Below are 22,739 nucleotides of genomic sequence, written 5' to 3'. Positions count from 1 at the left end.
ATCTGAATCTAAACAGCATTATTCCATTCTGGTAGCCATTCTATATCTCACAGAGAACTGCAGCTACAATAGTAAAGACCTTCTGATAGTGTGTATGTGAATGGAGTTGCATTGCTGCATTGTTAGCTGCTCCAAGAAGAAGATGTGCTTTGTTGCTGCTCTGAAATTTTCACAATTCTGACTGAGATAAACTGATGATACCTTGTTCATCTTTGGGGTGCTAGCACAGAAGTTGTCACACCTTCAGCTAAGTAAAATATCCATGCATTTGAAATTTTATTTACACGTAAAATCCAAATTCTGAATTTTCCTTTGTGTGAGACTGTATGTACCAGGTCTGTGTGCTGATTCAAAATTCTAGATTCTAATATTTTACTATTTGTGTCATTTCTGCATCATATTTCATTGCATCAGTACTCATGTTGTAGGCCTAAAGAATTTTGGGGTAAATTCTAGAGACACTCATATTTCACCATCTCGAACACACGATATTTTAAGAACGAGTGTGTGAGAGTGGAAATGTGTCTACTGCGTCACAGTTTATGTGTGTCCAAGATGGGTGTGTGTTACAAGAAGACTAAAGTTGTGGCAGTCTGTTGGCACTGACAAGTGGTGGCCACACACACCTTGGAAGCCATACTTCCATTACAAGGAGTAATGAAGGTCTACTCTTTGGCAATGAAATAGTAGTGACTGTTGGGAACAAATGAAGTATGTTTTATCTGGAGACTCTTATACTCTGTTGTTTGACTTGCTAGGGGCAAGAACTGTTTTAACATGGGTTATTAAAACCAAAGAGACTGTAGTGATGTATGTTAAGTACTAAGGTTTTCCAGATGGGGTTGATTTGCGATACTTGAAAGTGCATGTGAAACTTGTGTAGTTGTTTTATTGTGAAGAAGAAAATATAGTGAAGTTGGTATGGATGTATTCTGAGAATAAGAAATCATTTCAAAAGTAGAGAAGTAGTTCAGTATCATTTCCGTAACCAGCACAAAATCTTCGGAGAAGAAGCATTGTGAAGATCGACGCAGCCGTCTGTCCTGAGAAGCAGGTCGGCTGCACACAACATGTAAATCACCTGCGATAGGCGTGTGAGTCTTGCACCCCAGTACCACTCAGTCTCCGGTTGTCAGGAAAATGTTAGAGGGTGATAAAGACTTGTGTATATCTGGGTAGATGCACTTAATGTATGGTCGACATATGACAGTTCTCCAGTTGCCTTTTTTTTTTCCTCCTTCACTTCTTATATATTTATACATAGGTATAAGAACAGAGACGGTCTATATCACACAAGGAAGTGTGAAAAATGAAGTATAGTAGAAACTAAGGAAGAACTAATGACCATAAGCCAGGGAGGAACTAATGGTGATAATTATTCAGGAATATCAGTCAAATATTTGTTCTGATGATTTGTAGGATAGTGGGACAAGTATAGAATAAAGAAAGGTATGATATGTTGTTGTTGTTGTGGTCTTCAGTCCTGAGACTGGTTTGATGCAGCTCTCCATGCTACTCTATCCTGTGCAAGCTTCTTCATCTCCCAGTACCTACTGCAACCTATATCCTTCTGAATCTGCTTAGTGTATTCGTCTCTTGGTCTCCCTCTACGATTTTTACCCTCCACACTGCCCTCCAATACTAAACTGGTGATCCCTTGATGCCTCAGAACATGTCCTACCAACCGATCCCTTCTTCTAGTCAAGTTGTGCCACAAACTCCTCTTCTTCCCAATCCTATTCAACACTTCCTCATTAGTTATGTGATCTACCCATCTAATCTTCAACATTCTTCTGTAGCACCACATTTCAAAAGCTTCTATTCTCTTCCTGTCCAAACTATTTATCGTCCATGTTTCACTTCCATACATGGCTACGCTCCATACAAATACTTTCAGAAACGACTTCCTGACACTTAAATCTAAACTCGATGTTAACAAATTTCTCTTCTTCAGAAACGCTTTCCTTGCCATTGCCAGTCTACATTTTATATCGTCTCTACTTCGACCATCATCAGTTATTTTGCTCCCCAAATATCAAAACTCCTTTTCTACTTTAAGTGTCTCATTTCCTAATCTAATTCCCTCAGCATCACCTGACTTAATTCAACTACATTCCATTATCCTCATTTTGCTTTTGTTGATGTTCATCTTATACCCTCCTTTCAAGGCACTATCCATTCCGTTCAACTGCTCTTCCAAGTCCTTTGCTGTCTCTGACAGAGCTACAATGTCATTGGCGAACCTCAAAGTTTTTATTTCTTCTCCATGGATTTTAATACCTACTCCAAATTTTTCTTTTGTTTCCTTCACTGCTTGCTCAATATACAGATTGAATAACATCGAGGAGAGGCTACAACCCTGTCTCACTCCCTTCCCAACCACTGCTTCCCTTTCATATCCCTCGACTCTTATAACTACCATCTGGTTACTGTACAAATTGTAAATAGTGTTTCGCTCCTTGTATTTTACCCCTGTCACCTTCAGAATTTGAAAGAGAGTATTCCAGTCAACATTGTCAAAAGCTTTCTCTAAGTCTACAAATACTAGAAACGTAGGTTTGCCTTTCCTTAATCTAGCTTCTAAGATAAATCGTGGGGTCAGTATTGCCTCACGTGTTCCAATATTTCTACGGAATCCGAACTGATCTTCCCCGAGGTCAGCTTCTACTAGTTTTTCCATTCGTCTGTAAAGAATTCACGTTAGTATTTTGCAGCCGTGACTTATTAAACTGATAGTTCGGTAATTTTCAGATCTGTTGACACCTGCTTTCTTTGGGATTGGGATTATTATATTCTTGTTGAAGTCTGAGGGTATTTCACCTGTCTCATACATCTTGCTCACCAGATGGTAGAGTTTGGTGAGGACTGGCTCTCCCAAGGCTGTTAGTAGTTCTAATGGAATGTTGTCTACTCCTGGGGCTTTGTTTTGACTCAGGACTTTCAATGCTCTGTCGAACTCTTCACGCAGTATCATACCTCCCATTTCATCTTCATCTACATCCTCTTCCATTTCCAAAATATTGTCCTCAAGTACATCGCCCTTGTATAGACCCACTATATACTCCTCCTACCTTTCTGCTTTCCCTTCTTTGCTTAGAACTGGATTTCCATCCAAGCCCGTGATATTCATACAAGTGGTTCTCTTTTCTCCAAAGGTCTCTTTAATTTTCCTGTAGGCTAACTTATCGATTCCACAATTGTAGAAACCACATGGTTCTGAGGCAAAAAACTCATCGAGCTATGTTTGGAGCACATTTTCATTTGGAAAGGAAGTTCCTTGAGATTGTTCAATAGAGAATTGACAAGGTAAAAATCTGAAGGTGCAAGATCAAGTAAACAAGGCACTGCAGACCAACTTCCCATCCCAACTCCTGTATAGCGTTTTTGTTAGTCTAGCAGAACGAGGGTGGGTATTATCGTGGAGTAGCATCACTTCAGGTAGTCTTCCTGGTCATCGTTCTTGGATTGTGTCTGCAAGACATCTCAGTTGTTGACAATAAGTGTCAGCAGTAATGGTTACACCTTGGGGAAGCAATTTGTAGTACACTACACTGTTGCTGTTCCACAAGATGCATAACTTTATCTTTTGTGGGAGCATGCAGGTCTTTGTACAGAGAGTTGCTGCTTTGTTGGGATGATTACAATTCATCACATTTGCCAGTTCGTGAGTGCACTGATGTGGATCATTGTGGATTAATGTATTTAAACAATCTTCATCAAACATCGAAGGTCTTCCTGAACATGAAGAATCACTAATGTCAAAGTGGTCCTCCTTAAAATGAGAAAACTATTATCTTGCTCTGTCCAGTGACATTATCCCCATACAAGGTGCAAATATTTCTGGCTGCCTCCACTGCTGTCACCCTCTATTGAACTGAAACAGAAGACTATCTCAGAAATATTTCAATTTCTCCACTTGGGACTCCATTTTGTAGCTTCCACTGTCTCCAAATGACAAAATGACAACATGTAAATTCAAATAGCAACAGGGAACTAAAAGAAAAAGACAATTTGTTCTGCATGTTGGCATCCCAGTTGCTGTGGATGTAGCTACTGGAATGCAAAACAAAAACACTATGAACTTATACACCAACCTAATATATAATTCTAAATATTGAATAATAACTTGCAAATACCTGCATTAGTAATTAATATGTAGAATGATATTACAACCACAGAGAAATAGATGGTTTGTTAAAGAGAATGAAGGAAGGGAGAGTAGATTTTAATATACTATTGTAGAGAGGGTCATCAGGGCTTCTGGTCAGATTTTACATTACAAAATGTGATTGAACATACCCTTTTCAAAGAAATCATCCTAGCATCCACCTTAGGATATTTAGGTAATTTATGAAAAACCATAATTTTTAGTGACTAAATGGAGATTTTATCCCCATGCCTCCTGTTTGCAGAATGAGCTCTTTAACCTTTTTCTGTGCCACTTTTCTCAATGACAAATTATCAAAACTGAGTGATCGTATTGTTCAGCTGCTCATTTCAGACTTGCATTCTACATGAAGCATACCCACTGCTGTAGCCAAAACCATCTGCCCAGTGGGCACAGGTTCTTCAGGATTTCAAAGGACTATTTTTAAAGCCAATATGGCTAATGAAGGTAAATAAATATTCACATTTCCTGCACATTTTGTTAGTACATACTACCAAAGCAGAACTAAAATTATAAGGGCAAATGAAAGTGCATTATATAGTGAATTTCACAATCACAGGTTACCCTGTTTTCATGTGCCTATTTCTGATCATCCTACCACAAGATTTATTATCAATTTTGTTTACATCTTATAAAAACTACAACCATGTGCTACGTATTTCAATTTTTTGTAATGTGGAATAATGTTCTGTGCCATTATTATGAGTACATAAAAAGAATCACATGAATTGTACTGCTAGAACAAAAAGCAGTATATTACTATCACAAAATTTTAGAAGACGTAGAATGCCACATTCAAAATGTTTCAGACATTGTGTTTTCATTTTTTTTTTCGCGTCAGGGAGCTGTTCAAAAGTGAGAGTTCATCAGATTATAATAAAAAATGAACAAATTTTTAATATTGAAAGTTGAATGAAATCTTAACCTGAAGCTGAAAGTAGGAAAAGAGGAACACTGTGGGTGAGAGAGTGTAGACAGCTGTATAATATAAGCAAAATATCTCACAGTAATGTTGCAAAATGTTCTGTCACTTTTATTGCTATTTTTTTTCAGAATTGGCAAAGAAAAGATAGATGACCTTATTACTGAAGCTGGAGAAGCCCAAGCTTTTCTGGAACTGGAACCAAGGACAACAATACAGTTTGTTGAATATCTTACTTTCCTTGACTCAGCTCAGCATAAGGTACAAATCTATTTAAACTCACGAACACAATGTGCTTCTTTTTTCAAAAAATAAATATATTTTTTATACCTCCTATTAATTGCTGAAATGTGAGAGCTAGTTGAACAAAACTATGTGCTGGCCTGAGACTCAAACTCGGGACCTTTGCCTTTCATGGGCAAGTTCTCTACCATCTGAGCTACCCAAGCACGACTCACAATCTGTCCTCATAGCTCCAATTCTGCCTTTCTTTTTGGAGTGCTAGTTCTGCAAGGTCTGCCGGAGAGTTTTATGAAGTTCGGAAGGTAGGAGCGGAACTGGAGCTGTGAGGTCAGGTTGTGAGTCATGCTTGGGTAGCTCAGATGGTAGAGCACTTGTCCACGAAAGACAAAGGTCCCAAGTTCAAATTTTCATTTGGCTCACAGTTTTAATCTGCTAGGACGTTTCATAGCACTGCTCACTCTATTGCAGAGTGAAAATTTCATTCTAAGAGCTAGTGATTTTCAAGGTAATGAATGAAACTATCTCTAAATCTCACTTTCAAATGATTGTTAGACATGATTTATCAAGCTGAATGCAATGGTACATCCTGCAAGCACATATTAAAGTTCTACTTTTTTCCATTTTCTTATGCTACCATCCAGTATTTAGTTTCTCTCTTGTCAAGATGGTTGTGATTTCATATAATGGGCACATAATATTGTTTTCAACAATATTCCATCACATTTATCTGTTATTAATGTTACGATTTATTCACTGAAGTCATTATGTCTACATAATTGTGACCTACTACACTTGTGAGCCAGAACATTATGGCCATTGCCCACCATGAGGTTCTGTGTGCCTGGTTGCACTGAGGGCATGTGACATGGAAATAGAAGTGTATGAGCAGAGCAGAGACGGATTCCAGTGATAATAAAGGGTGCAAATCCAGAAATCCGTTGACTTAATGAACTCTGACAAAAACCAGACTGTTGTGGCACAGTGCCTGGGAGCGAGCATCTCAGAAATGATGAAGCTGGTCAGCTGTTGCGTGGTAATATCCTGAGCATCTAAGGAAAGTGGTTGAAGAATGCTGAAACCATGAGTAGGTGATAAGAAGTTGGATGTCTGCTGCTGTAACGATAGCTTGCATGTTGAGAGACTTGGAGAATATACTGTGATGTCTCTAGTGAAGGGCCTTATCCATTTCTACTACTGCTTTCTGCAGATGTTTCTTTGATAGCTTGCATAACTAGTGCCTCCCTGTCATCAGATCATAATTTCACTTGGTCTCGAAACGATTTTTTTGTCTTGTAGTGCAAAAAGATGGACTCGTGCATGTATCCAGTGTCAGCACAGCAATGTATGCTGCCATGTGCATGCACCAGAGTGAGATTTCTCTGACACATCTTCATGATTTACACATATGCATGTCAATGTTTTAGGCCCACTACCTCTGTCAAATGGTCAATGTTACCTTCTAACAACAACTGATCACTTCACTTGCTGGCCGGAAGCAGTGCCAATTGACAGCATTTCAGCAGAAATCAAGTTGGATATCTCGATTTGGTTGCCAGCTGCATATCACAACAGGCAACAGATGCCAGTTTGAATCCAGTTTGTTGACCCAACTTAACCAAATTTTCTGGCAGTGTTCAACACAAAACTACGGATTTTCACTCAGTGAGCAATGGAATGTTAGAACATTGGCACTGTTCCTTAAAGGTAGCACTAATGTGCCATGAAACTAATTGCATGACAGCTTTACCTATGGTTCTGCTTTATCCTTTGTTTCCCAAATACATATGAATCAGACTTTGATTCCTCATCAGCAGAACCAATTTACGGTGGAGCACTGTGGCTCCCTGCAGAATTTATTTCATTCAGGCTTCTGACCAAGACCGGCCAGCCTTCACTTGTTGATTGAGAGAGCACATAACATGTATTCACCTTTTTGAAGCTTCGAGACATGGTACAGCATCCAGGTTCATACATCACGACTTTGAAACATGCACACAAGTAATGCTATTTTCGGATGGTGTTAAACCAACACTGCAGAGCCTAACATAGGTCCACACCAAGTATATGAAGCGGGCCAAGAACACTGGATATAACAGTAAATGGCAAACCCCCATACAGTTTCCATTGCACCTTTTGTGTTCCCAGATGTAATGCCAGCTGATACCCTAGTGAACCTGCCTCATCAGCAAGCACGCGCACCATCAATCACAGATCTGCTTCCACAACTTACAACAAGGTCTGGATAATGTGTACTCTTCCCTGCATGCTGTTTAGATGATGCTCTGCTTCCCTTGAAGGGACTTCTGTAGTGATCAATTTTGCCATCCGCTGCATTTGTGTTGTGTGTTTGTTTTTACTGCGGCTGTGTTTGAGCATTGACAATTCCATATATCCTCTGACTTGATACTGTTACATTCATTGATCTCAATTGGTTGTTTAGTTATGGAGTCATTGCTCTTACAGAATAGATATGTCTACTCCCATATAAAACTTCTCTCAACTGTGTTCTCTTAGCAAGATATTTTCTTTCTGTGTTATTGTGAATGAAAATATTTTTCACAGTTATGTTTCATATATCAGCAGGCTGAACATTACTACACACATATAGGTAAATTGTTTGGATGGCCGTTACATTAGCAGTCCAAAAGATGAAAGCACGTTCCTACCCCAGCAATAATATTTTTCATTTAGGTCATATGTGTGCCAAGTTTGATTGAAATCTCCAGATTTTCTGGGGTGTTGCTGGAATGTATGCACCCATGCATGTGAATCATTTCATCATTTTCTGTGAATTCTTACATATTGTGACGGAGCCAAGGTTATGCTGCCCTGCACCCTTAGCCCAAACAAGAACAACTTAGAATGAGTTATTGGTGCTGTAAATTGTAGTTAGTTGATGAGAACACTCACTGTGTTCTGTTTGGTGTACTCTCTGATGCTGATGAATTATTTAAAGTGGAACATCATTCTCACCATGTTGCCATAATGTGTCTTTGCATATAGCAGTTACTATACAGTTGAAAAGCTAAAGATATACATCTACATCCATACTCTGCAAGCCATTGTGTTGCAATTTGCTTTTAGTGTTCCATTTCTCTTTATTGACTCCTACTGTTTACTATTCAGTAATAAAGTTAGTTCCTTGTCAAAATTTGCTGTTCATTCTTGACTGAAATCTTTCATATGCCCCTTTTCTGTTGACAACATACATCTCTCACTTCATGTTAATGAGTGTCCAATAGCATTGTTGATGTTTTAATTTAATTTTTTTCCTCTCTTCTCACTGCCTTTTTTTTTAATAACCTACTTCTCCACATCATCAAATCTTTATTTTGCCTTTCATGACTTCTTTTTCCATTGGCTCTCTTTGCTTTCTTTCAAGTTTGGTTTGCAGTTTTTGCATGTCGCTTTTTGTCGTCTGATTGTTCCAGTCTGAAATTTGTATCAATAATGTTCCTGCTGACAATTTCCTTCACATTGTGCTACTAATGACAATGGGTTTTGAACCACATTTTATAACATTTAGCTCCTGTGTATTGTATTTTTTCTTCCTGTTTCTTGTGTTCTTATTTCAGGCCATGAAATCATCATTTTTTTTTTAAATTTCTATTTTTCTGGTGTAGCTGTTAATGTATGTAGCTCCAGTTCCTATTTCAGTGGCTGGTAAGCATATGCTTTTCTATTGCCTCCAGTGTGAGTAAAATTTATTTATAAGTACCCTATTTTCTGTAATTATTTACACTAACACTATTTATATTTACAAAACTGTTTTAAAGCTATTGTTTTTCTTAGGTTGATATGATGGAAACTCAGATGGATTATTGTAAGGAGCTCTATGACATTATTGATGAATTCCAGATACCATGTGCACCAGAAGATCAAGTAAATTACTTGGTAAGTTTTGATTTTAATTGCTTTACTTTCTTGTATTTTATGTTTGTTTAATATTTACAGCAAAGAACTGTTGTATAGAAACTGACTTTTAGCAACCAGGAACATTCAAAGTAGATGCTTCCCTGCAGTTTACCAATCAACACTGTTTGCTGCTGATGAAATGAACACTACAGTTCGTTTTCTGTCAGTTTGGTATTCAATAACACACTAGACATCCTGTCCATTTCTGAATCCCAAGTCCACATTACTGATGGAGTGTACACTAAATTGGAATGAAGTAATTTGAATGGTGATCTACCAAAATATGTGACTGTACATGTTTTACAATCCAGTGAAGGGCTTCATTTGCAATTATCTCTTTTCTATTGAAATAAGTAGATACGACAAACATTATCAAGCTACATTTGCAGAGGCTGCATTCTGTGGAAGCAGAGTGCTACAAAGAATTCCTTGCTTAATCAATGTTTTGAGAAAGAGTTCTATATCAATATCTTTTGGATGGACAGTAACAAGAGGACATCTTTCAGTAGCAGTGTATACATTTTTTTTACATTGTTTTGTGGGACACTCGTGTATGAACTACATGAATAGCTGTCTGATAAATGGAAGTAGGTTGATAATGTGATACTTTCTGTTTTTCCAAGATAATCTCTGATCACCATAAAACTGTAATCTGCTCTGCACAATACTCTTAATTATAGCATTAATTGTTACAATGTGACACAGCCTTGGAGTTTCATTGCTGTAAACTGCCGAGAACAATTTCTTTGAAAACTGTCCCTACCAACAACTCATCATCTCTCTCTACAGTACATTAGTTCTTTCTTCTCCCTGTGTTTGTGTAAGTATGTAAGTCCTTCCCTGACAAAGACAACATGTTCAAAAGTTGAGCTACAATACTCAACTCTCAATTTATGTGTGTACCTGCTGCTCAGGTTCTCCACTCTATAGTTATCATAATAATCACAGTATCCTGCATGAAATTGGATTCCACAATTGAATTTCAGCTTTACAGGCCACATCCTCATTTGTTAATCAACACTTACCAGCCATAAACAATGAAATTTCATTGTAACTTTTCTAAAGAATTTGATTGAGCCTGTACTATTCCCTAACCTATATGAATAACTTTCAAAGCGCAGAAGCCAGAAACATTCTTCACTCTGATTATTGATGACACTTCCATTATGACTGAAAAGTACTCAGCTGCATCTAACTAGTACTGCTATCAGTTCATTCTGTGAAGTTCCCTGTGGGATATTATCTTTATGTACGTGTCAGTACTCCTTATAGAATTTTTTGAACGTTATTTATGATAAATTTGCTTACTTCGTTCCCATAATATCTGAATAGTGGTACAGGGGGAGGACAAAAATATGGAAACACCACATAGACAACATGTTAACATGCCTAATACACTCCTGGAAATGGAAAAAAGAACACATTGACACCGGTGTGTCAGACCCACCATACTTGCTCCGGACACTGCGAGAGGGCTGTACAAGCAATGATCACACGCACGGCACAGCGGACACACCAGGAACCGCGGTGTTGGCCGTCGAATGGCGCTAGCTGCGCAGCATTTGTGCATCGCCGCCGTCAGTGTCAGCCAGTTTGCCGTGGCATACGGAGCTCCATCGCAGTCTTTAACACTGGTAGCATGCCGCGACAGCGTGGACGTGAACCGTATGTGCAGTTGACGGACTTTGAGCGAGGGCGTATAGTGGGCATGCGGGAGGCCGGGTGGACGTACCGCCGAATTGCTCATCACGTGAGGCGTGAGGTCTCCACAGTACATCGATGTTGTCGCCAGTGGTCGGCGGAAGGTGCACGTGCCCGTCGACCTGGGACCGGACCGCAGCGACGCACGGATGCACGCCAAGACCGTAGGATCCTACGCAGTGCCGTAGGGGACCGCACCGCCACTTCCCAGCAAATTAGGGACACTGTTGCTCCTGGGGTATCGGCGAGGACCATTTGCAACCATCTCCATGAAGCTGGGCTACGGTCCCGCACACCGTTAGGCCGTCTTCCGCTCACGCCCCAACATCGTGCAGCCCGCCTCCAGTGGTGTCGCGACAGGCGTGAATGGAGGGACGAATGGAGACGTGTCGTCTTCAGCGATGAGAGTCGCTTCTGCCTTGGTGCCAATGATGGTCGTATGCGTGTTTGGCGCCGTGCAGGTGAGCGCCACAATCAGGACTGCATATGACTGAGGCACACAGGGCCAACACCCGGCATCATGGTGTGGGGAGCGATCTCCTGCACTGGCCGTACACCACTGGTGATCGTCGAGGGGACACTGAATAGTGCACGGTACATCCAAACCGTCATCGAACCCATCGTTCTACCATTCCTAGACCGGCAAGGGAACTTGCTGTTTCAACAGGACAATGCACGTCCGCATGTATCCCGTGCCACCCAATGTGCTCTAGAAGGTGTAAGTCAAGTACCCTGGCCAGCAAGATCTCCGGATCAGTCCCCCATTGAGCATGTTTGGGACTGGATGAAGCGTCGTCTCACGCGGTCTGCACGTCCAGCACGAACGCTGGTCCAACTGAGGCGCCAGGTGGAAATGGCATGGCAAGCCGTTCCACAGGACTACATCCAGCATCTCTACGATCGTCTCCATGGGAGAATAGCAGCCTGCATTGCTGCGAAAGGTGGATATACACTGTACTAGTGCCGACATTGTGCATGCTCTGTTGCTTGTGTCTATGTGCCTGTGGTTCTGTCAGTGTGATCATGTGATGTATCTGACCCCAGGAATGTGTCAATAAAGTTTCCCCTTCCTGGGACAATGAATTCACGGTGTTCTTATTTCAATTTCCAGGAGTGTATGTTGCAGGAAAACGGTTGGCATTCCAAACAGCTTTCAGTCATCTCAGAATGGATGAATACAAGTCATGTATGGTTGTCAAGGGAATATTAAACTGTTCTTCCTATAAAATAATGACAAGTCAAGTAACAGTGATGGAGATGGATAGCAATCACACGTCCATCTCTTCAAAGTAGACCACAAAGGCTCAGTAGTAGGCTATTGAAAAGTTGCTGACTGTGGTGATCAGGGGTAAAGTGACAGTTCTTCTTCATGCTCATAAACTCAATCCTGGGTAATGTGAGCTATGTGAACAGGGGCCCTGTCATCTCAGGACACAGCAGCACCATGGGGAAACAAACATTGTACTGTGAGAAGGATCTGACCAGCCAAAATGGGTGCATAATCCTTGACAGTAATGAGACCCAGCAGAGTAACCCACAGAATACCACAATATGGCAGCTGAAATCACCATTGAACCTGCACCACATTTCACTCAGCCAGAGTTTGGGAACAATATGAAATAAGACTCATCCAAATGAAGAACATTCTTTCATTGCTACATGGTCCAGGTTTATGGTTTCGGTGCTACATTTCTCTGTTACTGGCATTTGAATAACTGATGAATGATATTGGATTTCCAGCTAACCCTGTAATTCCCTGCTTATGGAGCTCAATTCATGTTGTTTTGGTGCTGTCAGACTTCACAAGTGTGACATTCAGTTCTACAGTGACTTTTGGAGGTTGTTGTTCTGTTTATTTTTCCTCAAAATCCCCTTCAGTGACCATCTGTTGTGATCATAATATCTTACTGCCTCTGCTGTATATGATATATATCTTTGACATGATTTCTGTGTAAACAATAAACACTTTGGCTACCTTGGTTATGAAAGCACCCAGCATATGACCACTGACAATTTACCCATGTTCAAATTCACTCAGCTCCAATATAATGCACTCACGACTACACAGAACACTGTTAGCACCACACCTGACATATGCAACATATTGAGAGCATTGCAGAGGAGCCATTTGGGTTAAAATACAATAGTGCAACCTGCAGGCTTAGCTAGCATCTGCATATATGTTCAAGCACGCATTTCTCTCTGAGTTTCCATATTTTTGTCCAGACACTGTATGTCATTAACAACATGGTTATTTCTGTATGGCTAAGACTATATGATTCATAACTAATACTTGCTTAATTGTCTAAGTTGCTCAACACCCCGACAAAATACAGACATAATAAATCCATTTAAGTGTGAGTAAACGATGAACGTGTTTAAGTAAATGACTTAAAATGTATATTTTATGACCCCGTGCAGAAATAAAGTTGGTATTGTGTTTTATTCTTCTTGTGTGTGCAAGTGCCTACAATGACATAGATACTTCTGTGTATATTTATTTGGTTACCTTTTCACAACTTCCAAGCTGCATAAGGCATTGCACACAGTTACACATGTATATTATGTTATATCAGTTTAAATACAGGCTGTATTGGTCCATACATAGTTGCATAGTTAGATATTTACCTCTGAAGGACATGTGTCAAGCTGCACACAGGCACATATAAAAGACACTCCCATATACATTGCGGGCACATCCTTCATCAGTAAAACAGACACATGCACTATTCACACACACACACACACACACACACACACACACACACACATATATACACACACACAAGCAAGCACACTTCACCACGCATGCCTGTTGTCTTTCTGAGGTCATCGATTTTCACCTGCTGCATCCTACTTGCTAATGTTCTCATAAAAGATTTTCCTACATGCATAACGGTGTTTTGCATTTTTGTTCATCTACACCAAGGAATATTTGAAGAGTTCCCATTCCTGGTTCCACAAGAGCAGTTATGTGATCATGTATTATGTTCATCACAATTGATCCTGGCTTGCAGAATGGTGCTAAATATGTATATGCGGGGGCAGCCAATATATTGTTTTCATTGAAATAAAGTTTGCAAGGCGTATTTACTCTCAGATCATACCTGTATCAGATGGCTTTTTTTTCCCGAACATTTGTGCCATTGTGGGAAGTGAAATGTGAAATTGTCAGCATATATTATTATTTTCAAAGATAATAAGCTAAAAAGATCATGAACATAAAAAATGGACAAAAATAGTACAAGCAACAATTCCAGAGCTACTACTATAGTGACATGATTCTGTCATGTATTTATTTGTTTTTTGAATCTGTAAAACCATTTGTTATTCTTAATACTTTAATTTTATTGACAAGGATATTGTCACATAGTGTCAAAAGCCTTTTTGAGATTAGTCAATGTGGCATGTGTATGTTCATTTTGTTAAAAATCTCTCTAAGACAGATACAACAATATCCTGCGTGCTTTCATTGTGGACTGACCTGCATGAAATCTGTACTGAGCCTGATTTAAGAGACAGCTATTCAGCAGGCTTTCCTCTGTAAGCATCACTGTATTGGCATTTTCTTCAATATGAGTAAGGCATATGATACTATCTGGAGACACTGTATACTCATTCAACTGCATGAGTGGATCTTTCGTGGGCACCTCCCCATTTTCTTTAAGTCTTTGTTGTCTCAGCGGTTTTTTCAGACCTGAGTTGGCACCACACTCTCTGATTGATTTGAGCAGGAGATTGGTGTCCCTCTGGACAGTGTTTTAAGTGTTACCCTCTTTGCCACAGCCATCAACAATATTACATCAATGGTAAAGAGTCCTGTACAGTGCTCCTTATTTGTGGAAGATTTTACTGTCTTATGCTCCTCCTCCAGTGTTTCAATGCCGAGTCATCAGTTCCAATTTACAGTGCAGCAGCTAGAGGAGTGGGCTGCAGAGACAGGTTTTCAGTTTTCTACTGATAAGTGGGTTTGTCTTCATTTTAATCGTTGTCATCGTCTTTTTAATTTGCCTGCCTTGAAGATGGGGGACACCATCCTACATTCTAGAGAGACAGTGAAGTTTCTGGGCCTCATTTTTGACTCCAGATTGTCGTGCTTGCCACACCTGTAAGATTTAAAAGCCCAAACCCTGAAGGCGCTGAACATCCTCAAATGCCTTAGCCACAGATTGTGGGGAGCGGACAAGGTGCAACTCCTCCAGTTTTATCAGGCTGTTGTGCACTTGTGGCTGTACTACAGGTGCATGGTGTATGGGTCAGCGAGGCCGTCTTCTTTGTGGATCATTGATGCTGTCCACCATGAGGGAATTCGACTGGCCACAGGCACTTGTCGGACCAGTCCCATACCCAGCCTCTGTGCTGAGGTGGGGGAACTGCCGCTTACCATCCAGTGCCAGCTGCTCATGGTGAGCCAAGCATGTAAGTTCCTCACAGCTCCAACTTCACCCACACACCATACTGTTGTTCATCCACATGTGGAATGCCTCTTTTCCAACCATCCGTAAGCCACAATGCTAGTCGGGATCCATGTGCAGCATGTGCTAAAGTCGCTCAATGTGGTGCCAGTGCCACCCCAACTCCAGGGTTTTAACCATCTGCCACCCTGGTTACTGGAGCAGCCCATAGTGATTTTAGATTTGGTGCGGTACAGGAGAGATAGCACTCCTGCTTCTGTTTTTAATGCGGTCTTTTCTGCCATTTTATCTGAGCACCATGACCATGTAGCTGTTTTTATGGATTGGTCTAAGCAGGGTGACTTCTTTGGTTGCTCTGTCGTCTTCCCAGATCATGTCCTCAAGGTCAGACTGCCTCCCTAATTTACCATCTTTGACGCATAATTGTATGCAATCCTGTGGTCACTGAAGGAGATGAAACATTCTCCCAGTGTTAGATTTCTCATCTGTTCAGATTCTTTGAGTGCCCTTTACTCTCTCCATCGTTTGTACCCAGCAGATAAAGTAACCCAGACTATCCAGGACACCCTCCTCCAACTACAGCAACTGGGGAAGAAGGTGTCTTTCTGCTGGGTACCAGGGCACATGGGAATTCTGGGGAATGAAAGGGCTGATGGTGCAGCCAAGGAGCCATATCGTGACAGTCGGGTATTTCAGTGTGCTATCCCCCCCTGCGTGCCCTCTCCTCACTGTTGTGGTATAAAATCCTGTGTCACTGGGAACATGAGTGGCTAGAAGTGACAGACAACAAGCTCCATTTCATCAAGCCCACAACTTGGGCGTGGTGTACTTCCTTCCAGCCATGTCAATGGGATGAGGTCCTCCTTACTCGTCTTCACATTTGTCACAGCCCTATGATGCATGGAATTTTACTCTGGCGAGAGAACCCTCAGATGTGTGGTGCTTGTGGCATGCAGATTATGGTGCACCACACTTTATTGGACTTCATTTTATTTGCTGACCAGCTGACTGCGGTGGATTTGCTGGCGGATCTGCAGTCTATTTTATGCAATGATCAAACGACTATGGTTTGTGTTTTAAAGTTTTATGCCGGCCACGGTGGCCGAGCAGTTCTAGGCACTTCAGCCTGGAGCCACACAACTGCTAGTCACAGGTTTGAATCCTACCTCGGGCAAGGATGTGTGTGATGTCCCTAAGTTAGTTAGGTTTAAGTAGTTCTAAGTTCTAAGGGACTGATGACTTCAGATGTTAAGTCCCATAGTGCTCAGAGGCATTTGAGCCATTTAAAGTTTTGTGAATTGTCCCATGTTTTTAACAAGATTTTGGGGAGATAGTTTTAATGTGTCAACAGGATGGCTGGCTCACCCAAGTTTTTTGTAAGTAGTCAGCCAGTCTCATTTCCCTGTGCTGTTCTTTCAGCTCTGCTGCATTTTGTTTTCCCTCTGTTTTAATTTCTTGATTAGCTATCTTGCCTCCTCATTGGTTTTATTGAATGTAAGAGTGTCTGTGTGATAGAGTAATTGTGTGGTCATTTTGTCTGCATGTGTGTATGACATTTTTCATTCTTATCCACATTTGTTTATGTTGATCATTGTTAGAGCTCTGATAACCTCATTGTTGGGTGCCCGTAAGATCCTCAAACCACACACACACACACACACACACACACACACACACACACACACACACTAAAAATATTCATTTACTTGTTTCTTGTTTTGTATCACCTCAATGATTTTAGATAGTATTGGTACTACAGAAATAGGCCTACAGGAAAACCATTTTTGTCAAACATACAGTATATTAGGTAGCATGGGGTATGGCTTGTTATGTCTATAATACATTGTATGGTAAGTTTAGAAAGGCACTTGATAGACTTTGGTCCTTTTGATGTTGAGATCTGTTGCTATGTCCACAACAGAAATAGTTTTCCATTTGAACCCATTGTGATTGTGCTGGCCAGCCAGCATGCTGCTCTCATGAGTGATACATATTGTGGGTTCAATATGCTGTAGTTTGGTAGAAATTCTGGGAATCTCAGACGGTGATATTCACCAAGTGTCCAATAAGGTTCAATAAAAGCTGTAGCCGTCAGGGAGAGGAACTTGAGAACAAACCATACAATCTTACGATAATATGAATTGTCAAGTTACCATTGGATACAAATGTTGGATTGTTATATGTGAGATGTTGGGTGTATGCTAGACTTCATGCCAATGTTACAAGTTGCTTGTGAGACCAATCATGGGAACAATCAAGCAAAAGTGTAAGTAGTGTCAGTGACACAACAAACTTCTGGAGGCAAGCAAATCACTTATCACTGAACACTGCTTATATACAATAGGAAAATGAGATACAAGATATGTATCATGAATCACTTATGACTGAGCTCTGCATGCAGTATAATAATGAAATGAAATACTAGATATATATCTTGTGCAAATTCCAAGTTTGTAGGGCACCTTTATTAAGGTGTCTGTCAAGTTAAGGGTGTCAGATAACCTTGTAAACAATAATGAAGTATTGTCTGAAAGAAGCTGCACAAATATTCAGTCAGATCTTGATAACATTTCAACATGGTGCAGAGACTGGCAACTTACTCTGAATATTCAAGAATGTAAAATGTTGCTCTTCACAAAATGAAAAAAATGTGGTATCCTATGACTATAATATCAATGAGTCACTGTTGTAATTGGCCAACTTATACAAATACCCAGGTGATCCACTTTTTAGGGATATGAAATGGAATGATCACCTAGGTTCACTCGTGGGTAAAGCAGGTGGTAGACTTTGGTTTATTGGTAGAATACTGGGGAAGTGCAATCAGTCTACAAAAGAAATTTCTTACAAATTGCTCATGCAATCAATTCTAGAATATTGCTGATGTGTGTGGGAGCCATACCAGATAGGACTATCAGGGGATATTGAGCGCATTCAGAGAATGGCAGCACGAATGGTCACAGGTTTGTTTAATCCATGGGAGAGTGTCATAGAGATACTGAAGGAACTGAACTGGAAGAGTGTTGAAGATAGACATAAAATATCCTGAGAAAGTCTATCAACAAAGTTTCAAGAACTGGCTTTAAATAATTACTCTAGGAATGTACTACAACCCCCTATACAGCTCACATAGGGATTGTGAGGATAAGATTGGAATAATTACTACACACACAGGGGCATTCAGACTATCATTCTTTCTGTGCTACATAAGTGAATCGAACAGGAATGAATGCTAGTAACTGGTACACTGGGACATACCCTCTGCCATGCAGCTCATGGTCTTTAGCAGAGTATAGATGTAGGTGTAGATGTAGATGTAAAAACAAGAACAGACAATTCAAATTAAGCAATGTTTTGGACTCAGCACTCATTTTATCAAGCTCTCACCATGCATCTTTAACATCAGAACCAGGAAGCACTGAGTAGTTTCACAGAAAATTGGTATTGGTGCAGGAACCATGCATTTTTCATCATCAAATTCAACTATAAATGTTGGTACAGCAACCAATATTTCTTCATAGTGTTATTGAAGCTCTGCTTGTTAACACACTAAACCACAGCTTGGTGCACATGAAAATGGTAACTTGGCTGGGTTTCAAAATATTGTTTGTAAAATGGAACTCTCTGCACTACCAACAGTCATGCTGATAAAACCTCTGAAATATCATCCCGTATATATTCTTATAATTTGTTATATATTATTATGAATAAGCAACACAATTATAGAAATATATTTTTATGGTTGAAATCCTAGAAATTTAACTGAGTTCTCTTCAGTTAGGTAATGATTTTTATGGCTGATTTTAATGACCTCGCTTTTGTACCATTTGGTCGTCCCTTTTACCATTTAAGTTTTTGAAGTGTTCAAGGCCAATCCACTTTAGCAGGAATCATGTATTATGACTATTAAGTTTATTAATAACACAGCCAGGAATTGTTTATTCTTTATGATATTAAGCTAATATTGATATATCATATGCAAACAAAAAGAGATGACTAGTTTACATTTATGGGCAAATTGTTCACATAGAACAAATGCACAGTAGTTCCCACAATAGAAAACAGTTCTTTTTGGAAAGTAGCAAAAGGCTTGCTGCCAGATAGAGTAAACCTCATATGACACAGATGCCTCCTAAAGTACAGATGTTTCTCTCAACAAATAGGACAAGAGTTATTTGTAAAAATTATTCCATAGAAGTCCTTTTATTTAATAATTTATTATCATATTTTCTTGAACATTGGCAAAAAAATTGTAATGTGTGTGTGTGTGTGTGTGTGTGTGTGTGTGTGTGTGTGTTTGTGTGTGTGTGTGTATACACATCAGTGACCATGTGCACAAATGCATGAGTTATAAAATATTTTCAGTATTGTATATGTGTTACTAGTTGATGAATAGTATATCTTTTGCCTAGTATATCTTTTGCCTGTCTTCTGTTTAACACACACACACAATACACCATTTTCTTTTCTACATTGAAAGAGAAATAACTTTCATTTCTTTCTATTTCTATTTACAAGTTTTGTGCAGTATGAAAAATTACATTATGCTTTCTTTTTAAGGTTTTTGTCATTTCTAGGGCTTCAGTGTAACTTTATCAGCACTTCGTAGTGTGGTAGATGGAAAGCTAACTGAATATCCAAAAATATTGAGCAAGTTTGATGACCAGATAAACAGAGACATCAGTTCATTATTCTCTGATGTTGGAGATGTGAAGGATGAGGTTACGGTAAGTAATGCAAAAATTGAGTCTGTGAACAATGATATCCTTATGCAGAAACAGGAATTTAATTGTGTAGTTACCACAGCACAGTCATGTTTTTTTAAATATATGTATACATACATATAAGTGCTTATGCATGTTATGAAACATTGTTTATCACTTAGCAATAAGCACCCTGAAGCATTCTCTCATAGCATACTGCACAATTTGATTTGGAAGCCTTTGTTGTTTCTATTTTACAGTAATAATCTCCAGTTTGCACTCTTACAGGAGACAGTTGTTGTCCTGTATGCTGATGACACAACTAAGTAAAGCTATTGTCAATCTGAAAATTGATTTGATCAACAAAGTACTCTACTAGAAAAAGACCTATTGGAGTTTGTATGTCCTTGTCTTCCTGCAGTCTCTCAACTGACTTATCAGCCAGTTGTAGAAGGACGTACAGTTTTGTGCAGCAGCCCAATTACAGTGCAACTTGGTGTTTTGCATGTGTATAAATCGAGTCATGAAAAGACAGAACCAATAGGTGAAGAAAAGAACCACTGCCCCATTTGAGGACAGTGATTAGGAGATGGTGGTTGGTGGGGTAGCAGGGAGCAAGATAATGTGATTTTACTGTTTCATCATAAACGTTAAGAGAAGATATTGATCACTGACAGAGTTAAGAGGAGAATAGTCTTCAGTAGGACTGGGAGCAGGAAGTTTGCAACACACTTCAGCCTCAGTCAGAAAGTTCAATTACAGTGCATCTTGGTGTTTTACATGTGTATAAATCGAGTCATGAAAAGACAGAACCAATAGGTGAAGAAAAGAACCACAGCCCCATTTGAGGACAGTGATTAGGAACTGGTGGTTGGTAGGGTAGCAGGGAGCAAGATAATGTGATCTGACTGTTTCATCATAAACATTAAGAGAAGATATTGATCACTGACAGAGTTAAGAGGAGAATAGTCTTCAGTAGGACTGGGAGCAGGAAGTGTGCAACACACTTCAGCCTCAGTCAGAAAGCATAGAAATGTGTAAAGTATTAGGAAGAAGAAAGTGCTGCTGTTAGGTACTAGCCTTGGATGATTTGTAGGCCCTTCGTTACAGGAAAGTTTAGTAATAGTGTACCAGGCCACCAGCATATTCAAATAAAATGCTGAACCATGTCAAGTGATAGAGAACTAAAGGCTTTTACATAAGAATTTTACAAAAGAGTACAAGCTAGGATAGTGGATTGGGTGGGAAAAAGTTTGTACAGGGATAGGTCATGTAACACAAGTGGCAATCTGGAAAACATAGCCTCTTTGATTTTTGGCATTAGTATATATTTTTTTTGAGCTGTGAGGTCGATTAATATGTGGTTGTAAATGGAACTGATGGTAACAAAGTTTGTGGATGTTACTCTACCCCATCTGGATGGGGTTTCTCTAGGCATGACCTACATCTAAACAGGGGAACATTGGTGCAGCAGATACATGAGAAAATGAGGGTGGATTTTGGGACATGATTGTGAAATTGTCTTGTGGAAGAGAAGAGAAGTAGAACCCTGTGGCAACAAGTTCCACTGTCTAAAGAACATCTCCACCAATCTAAAAAAATATACAATAAAAACTCAAGAGATAGCATTTTCATGATTCTGACACACTGAAAGGAAAACTTCCTAAACGTCTTGAAGTAAAAGAAACCATTAGGGCAAGAACATTGGACATTTCACAGACATAACAATCCTTCATCAATATATCAAATTAAAAAATGCAGCAATTTGAAATTTAACTCCAAACGGCAAACTTTACAATAGTTTAGGTATTTGAGCATTAGTGGAGAAACACAGAAACTCTACATGTAGTGTTATTGTTGTATGAAAATACTTACTTTCACTGTAGAACTTCTTCAGAGGGTGGAGGATTGTGCATTTATGTTAGAGAAGAAAAACGGTTTCAGGTGGGGCATGAACCTGTTACAGTTAGTTGAGACAAGCACTCGGAAATACCAGTTACTGATGCAATAGAGCTTCACACAAATGCGAAATTAATCATTTAGTGTGTGCAGTGAGCACTTAGTTGTAACTTGGATACTTCTTTTATTAAATTGAGTAAATTCTAAATAATGTTCTAAATAAAGCTCTAAGCAGAATTCAAAGAATAAGAGCAAATCACTATCAAAGAAAAAAAAGCATAATAACATACAGAGAAGAGTATGGAGCAAAGTGTAAATGACGCATACCAGATATCAGTCATTTTGAATGAGAATTTTTCAAGTATTTCTGAGCAATTATAACAAAAATTGCTAAAACAACGATAACTCTAGTATATAATCATGCACTAAGTACAATAATTTTATTACCAAGGACAGAGAGTGAAGTCAGAATAAATGGGTCATTCCCATCAGTTAACTTACCTGAGCTAAAACATTTAATAGTTGTGCCTGTCTAGAATCATTAGGAATAAGGTGTATAGCTAATGACTAGTTCTAGTCTTACCTGGTATAAAGGGCACAAAGAGTGAAACTAGCACCAACATGAAATAAGATTAACTATTTAATGCTTTTTTATTGTTTCTTTATTTTCCCTCTCAGTTGCACTGACAAATTGGATTAATGGTAACTAGTTTAACTGTGTCTATTAATTACGGACTGTTATCTGTGTTAAAAGTACATCGTTAGTCAAAATG

At 39.4% G+C, this 22,739-nt stretch overlaps 1 protein-coding gene across 1 annotated transcript in view; it reads left to right on the top strand.

The window, feature by feature from the left end:
• The window catches only part of LOC124613475 (dynein axonemal heavy chain 6-like), a 984,594-nt gene that overhangs the window by 130,979 nt on the left and 830,876 nt on the right, over positions 1 to 22,739 (top strand). Inside the window, exons 67-71 of the mRNA XM_047142181.1 lie at positions 4,538 to 4,615; positions 4,909 to 5,023; positions 5,222 to 5,351; positions 9,126 to 9,227; positions 19,942 to 20,091. Of these exons, the coding sequence (XP_046998137.1) occupies positions 4,538 to 4,615; positions 4,909 to 5,023; positions 5,222 to 5,351; positions 9,126 to 9,227; positions 19,942 to 20,091 (575 nt within the window). The remainder of the gene's footprint in view (positions 1 to 4,537; positions 4,616 to 4,908; positions 5,024 to 5,221; positions 5,352 to 9,125; positions 9,228 to 19,941; positions 20,092 to 22,739) is intronic.

This window comes from Schistocerca americana, chromosome 4 (genome assembly GCF_021461395.2).
Source record: "Schistocerca americana isolate TAMUIC-IGC-003095 chromosome 4, iqSchAmer2.1, whole genome shotgun sequence".
Lineage (NCBI taxonomy): Eukaryota > Metazoa > Arthropoda > Insecta > Orthoptera > Acrididae > Schistocerca > Schistocerca americana.
The sequence above is the reverse complement of the archived record's forward strand: the minus strand, read 5'-3'. Positions and strand labels throughout refer to the sequence as shown.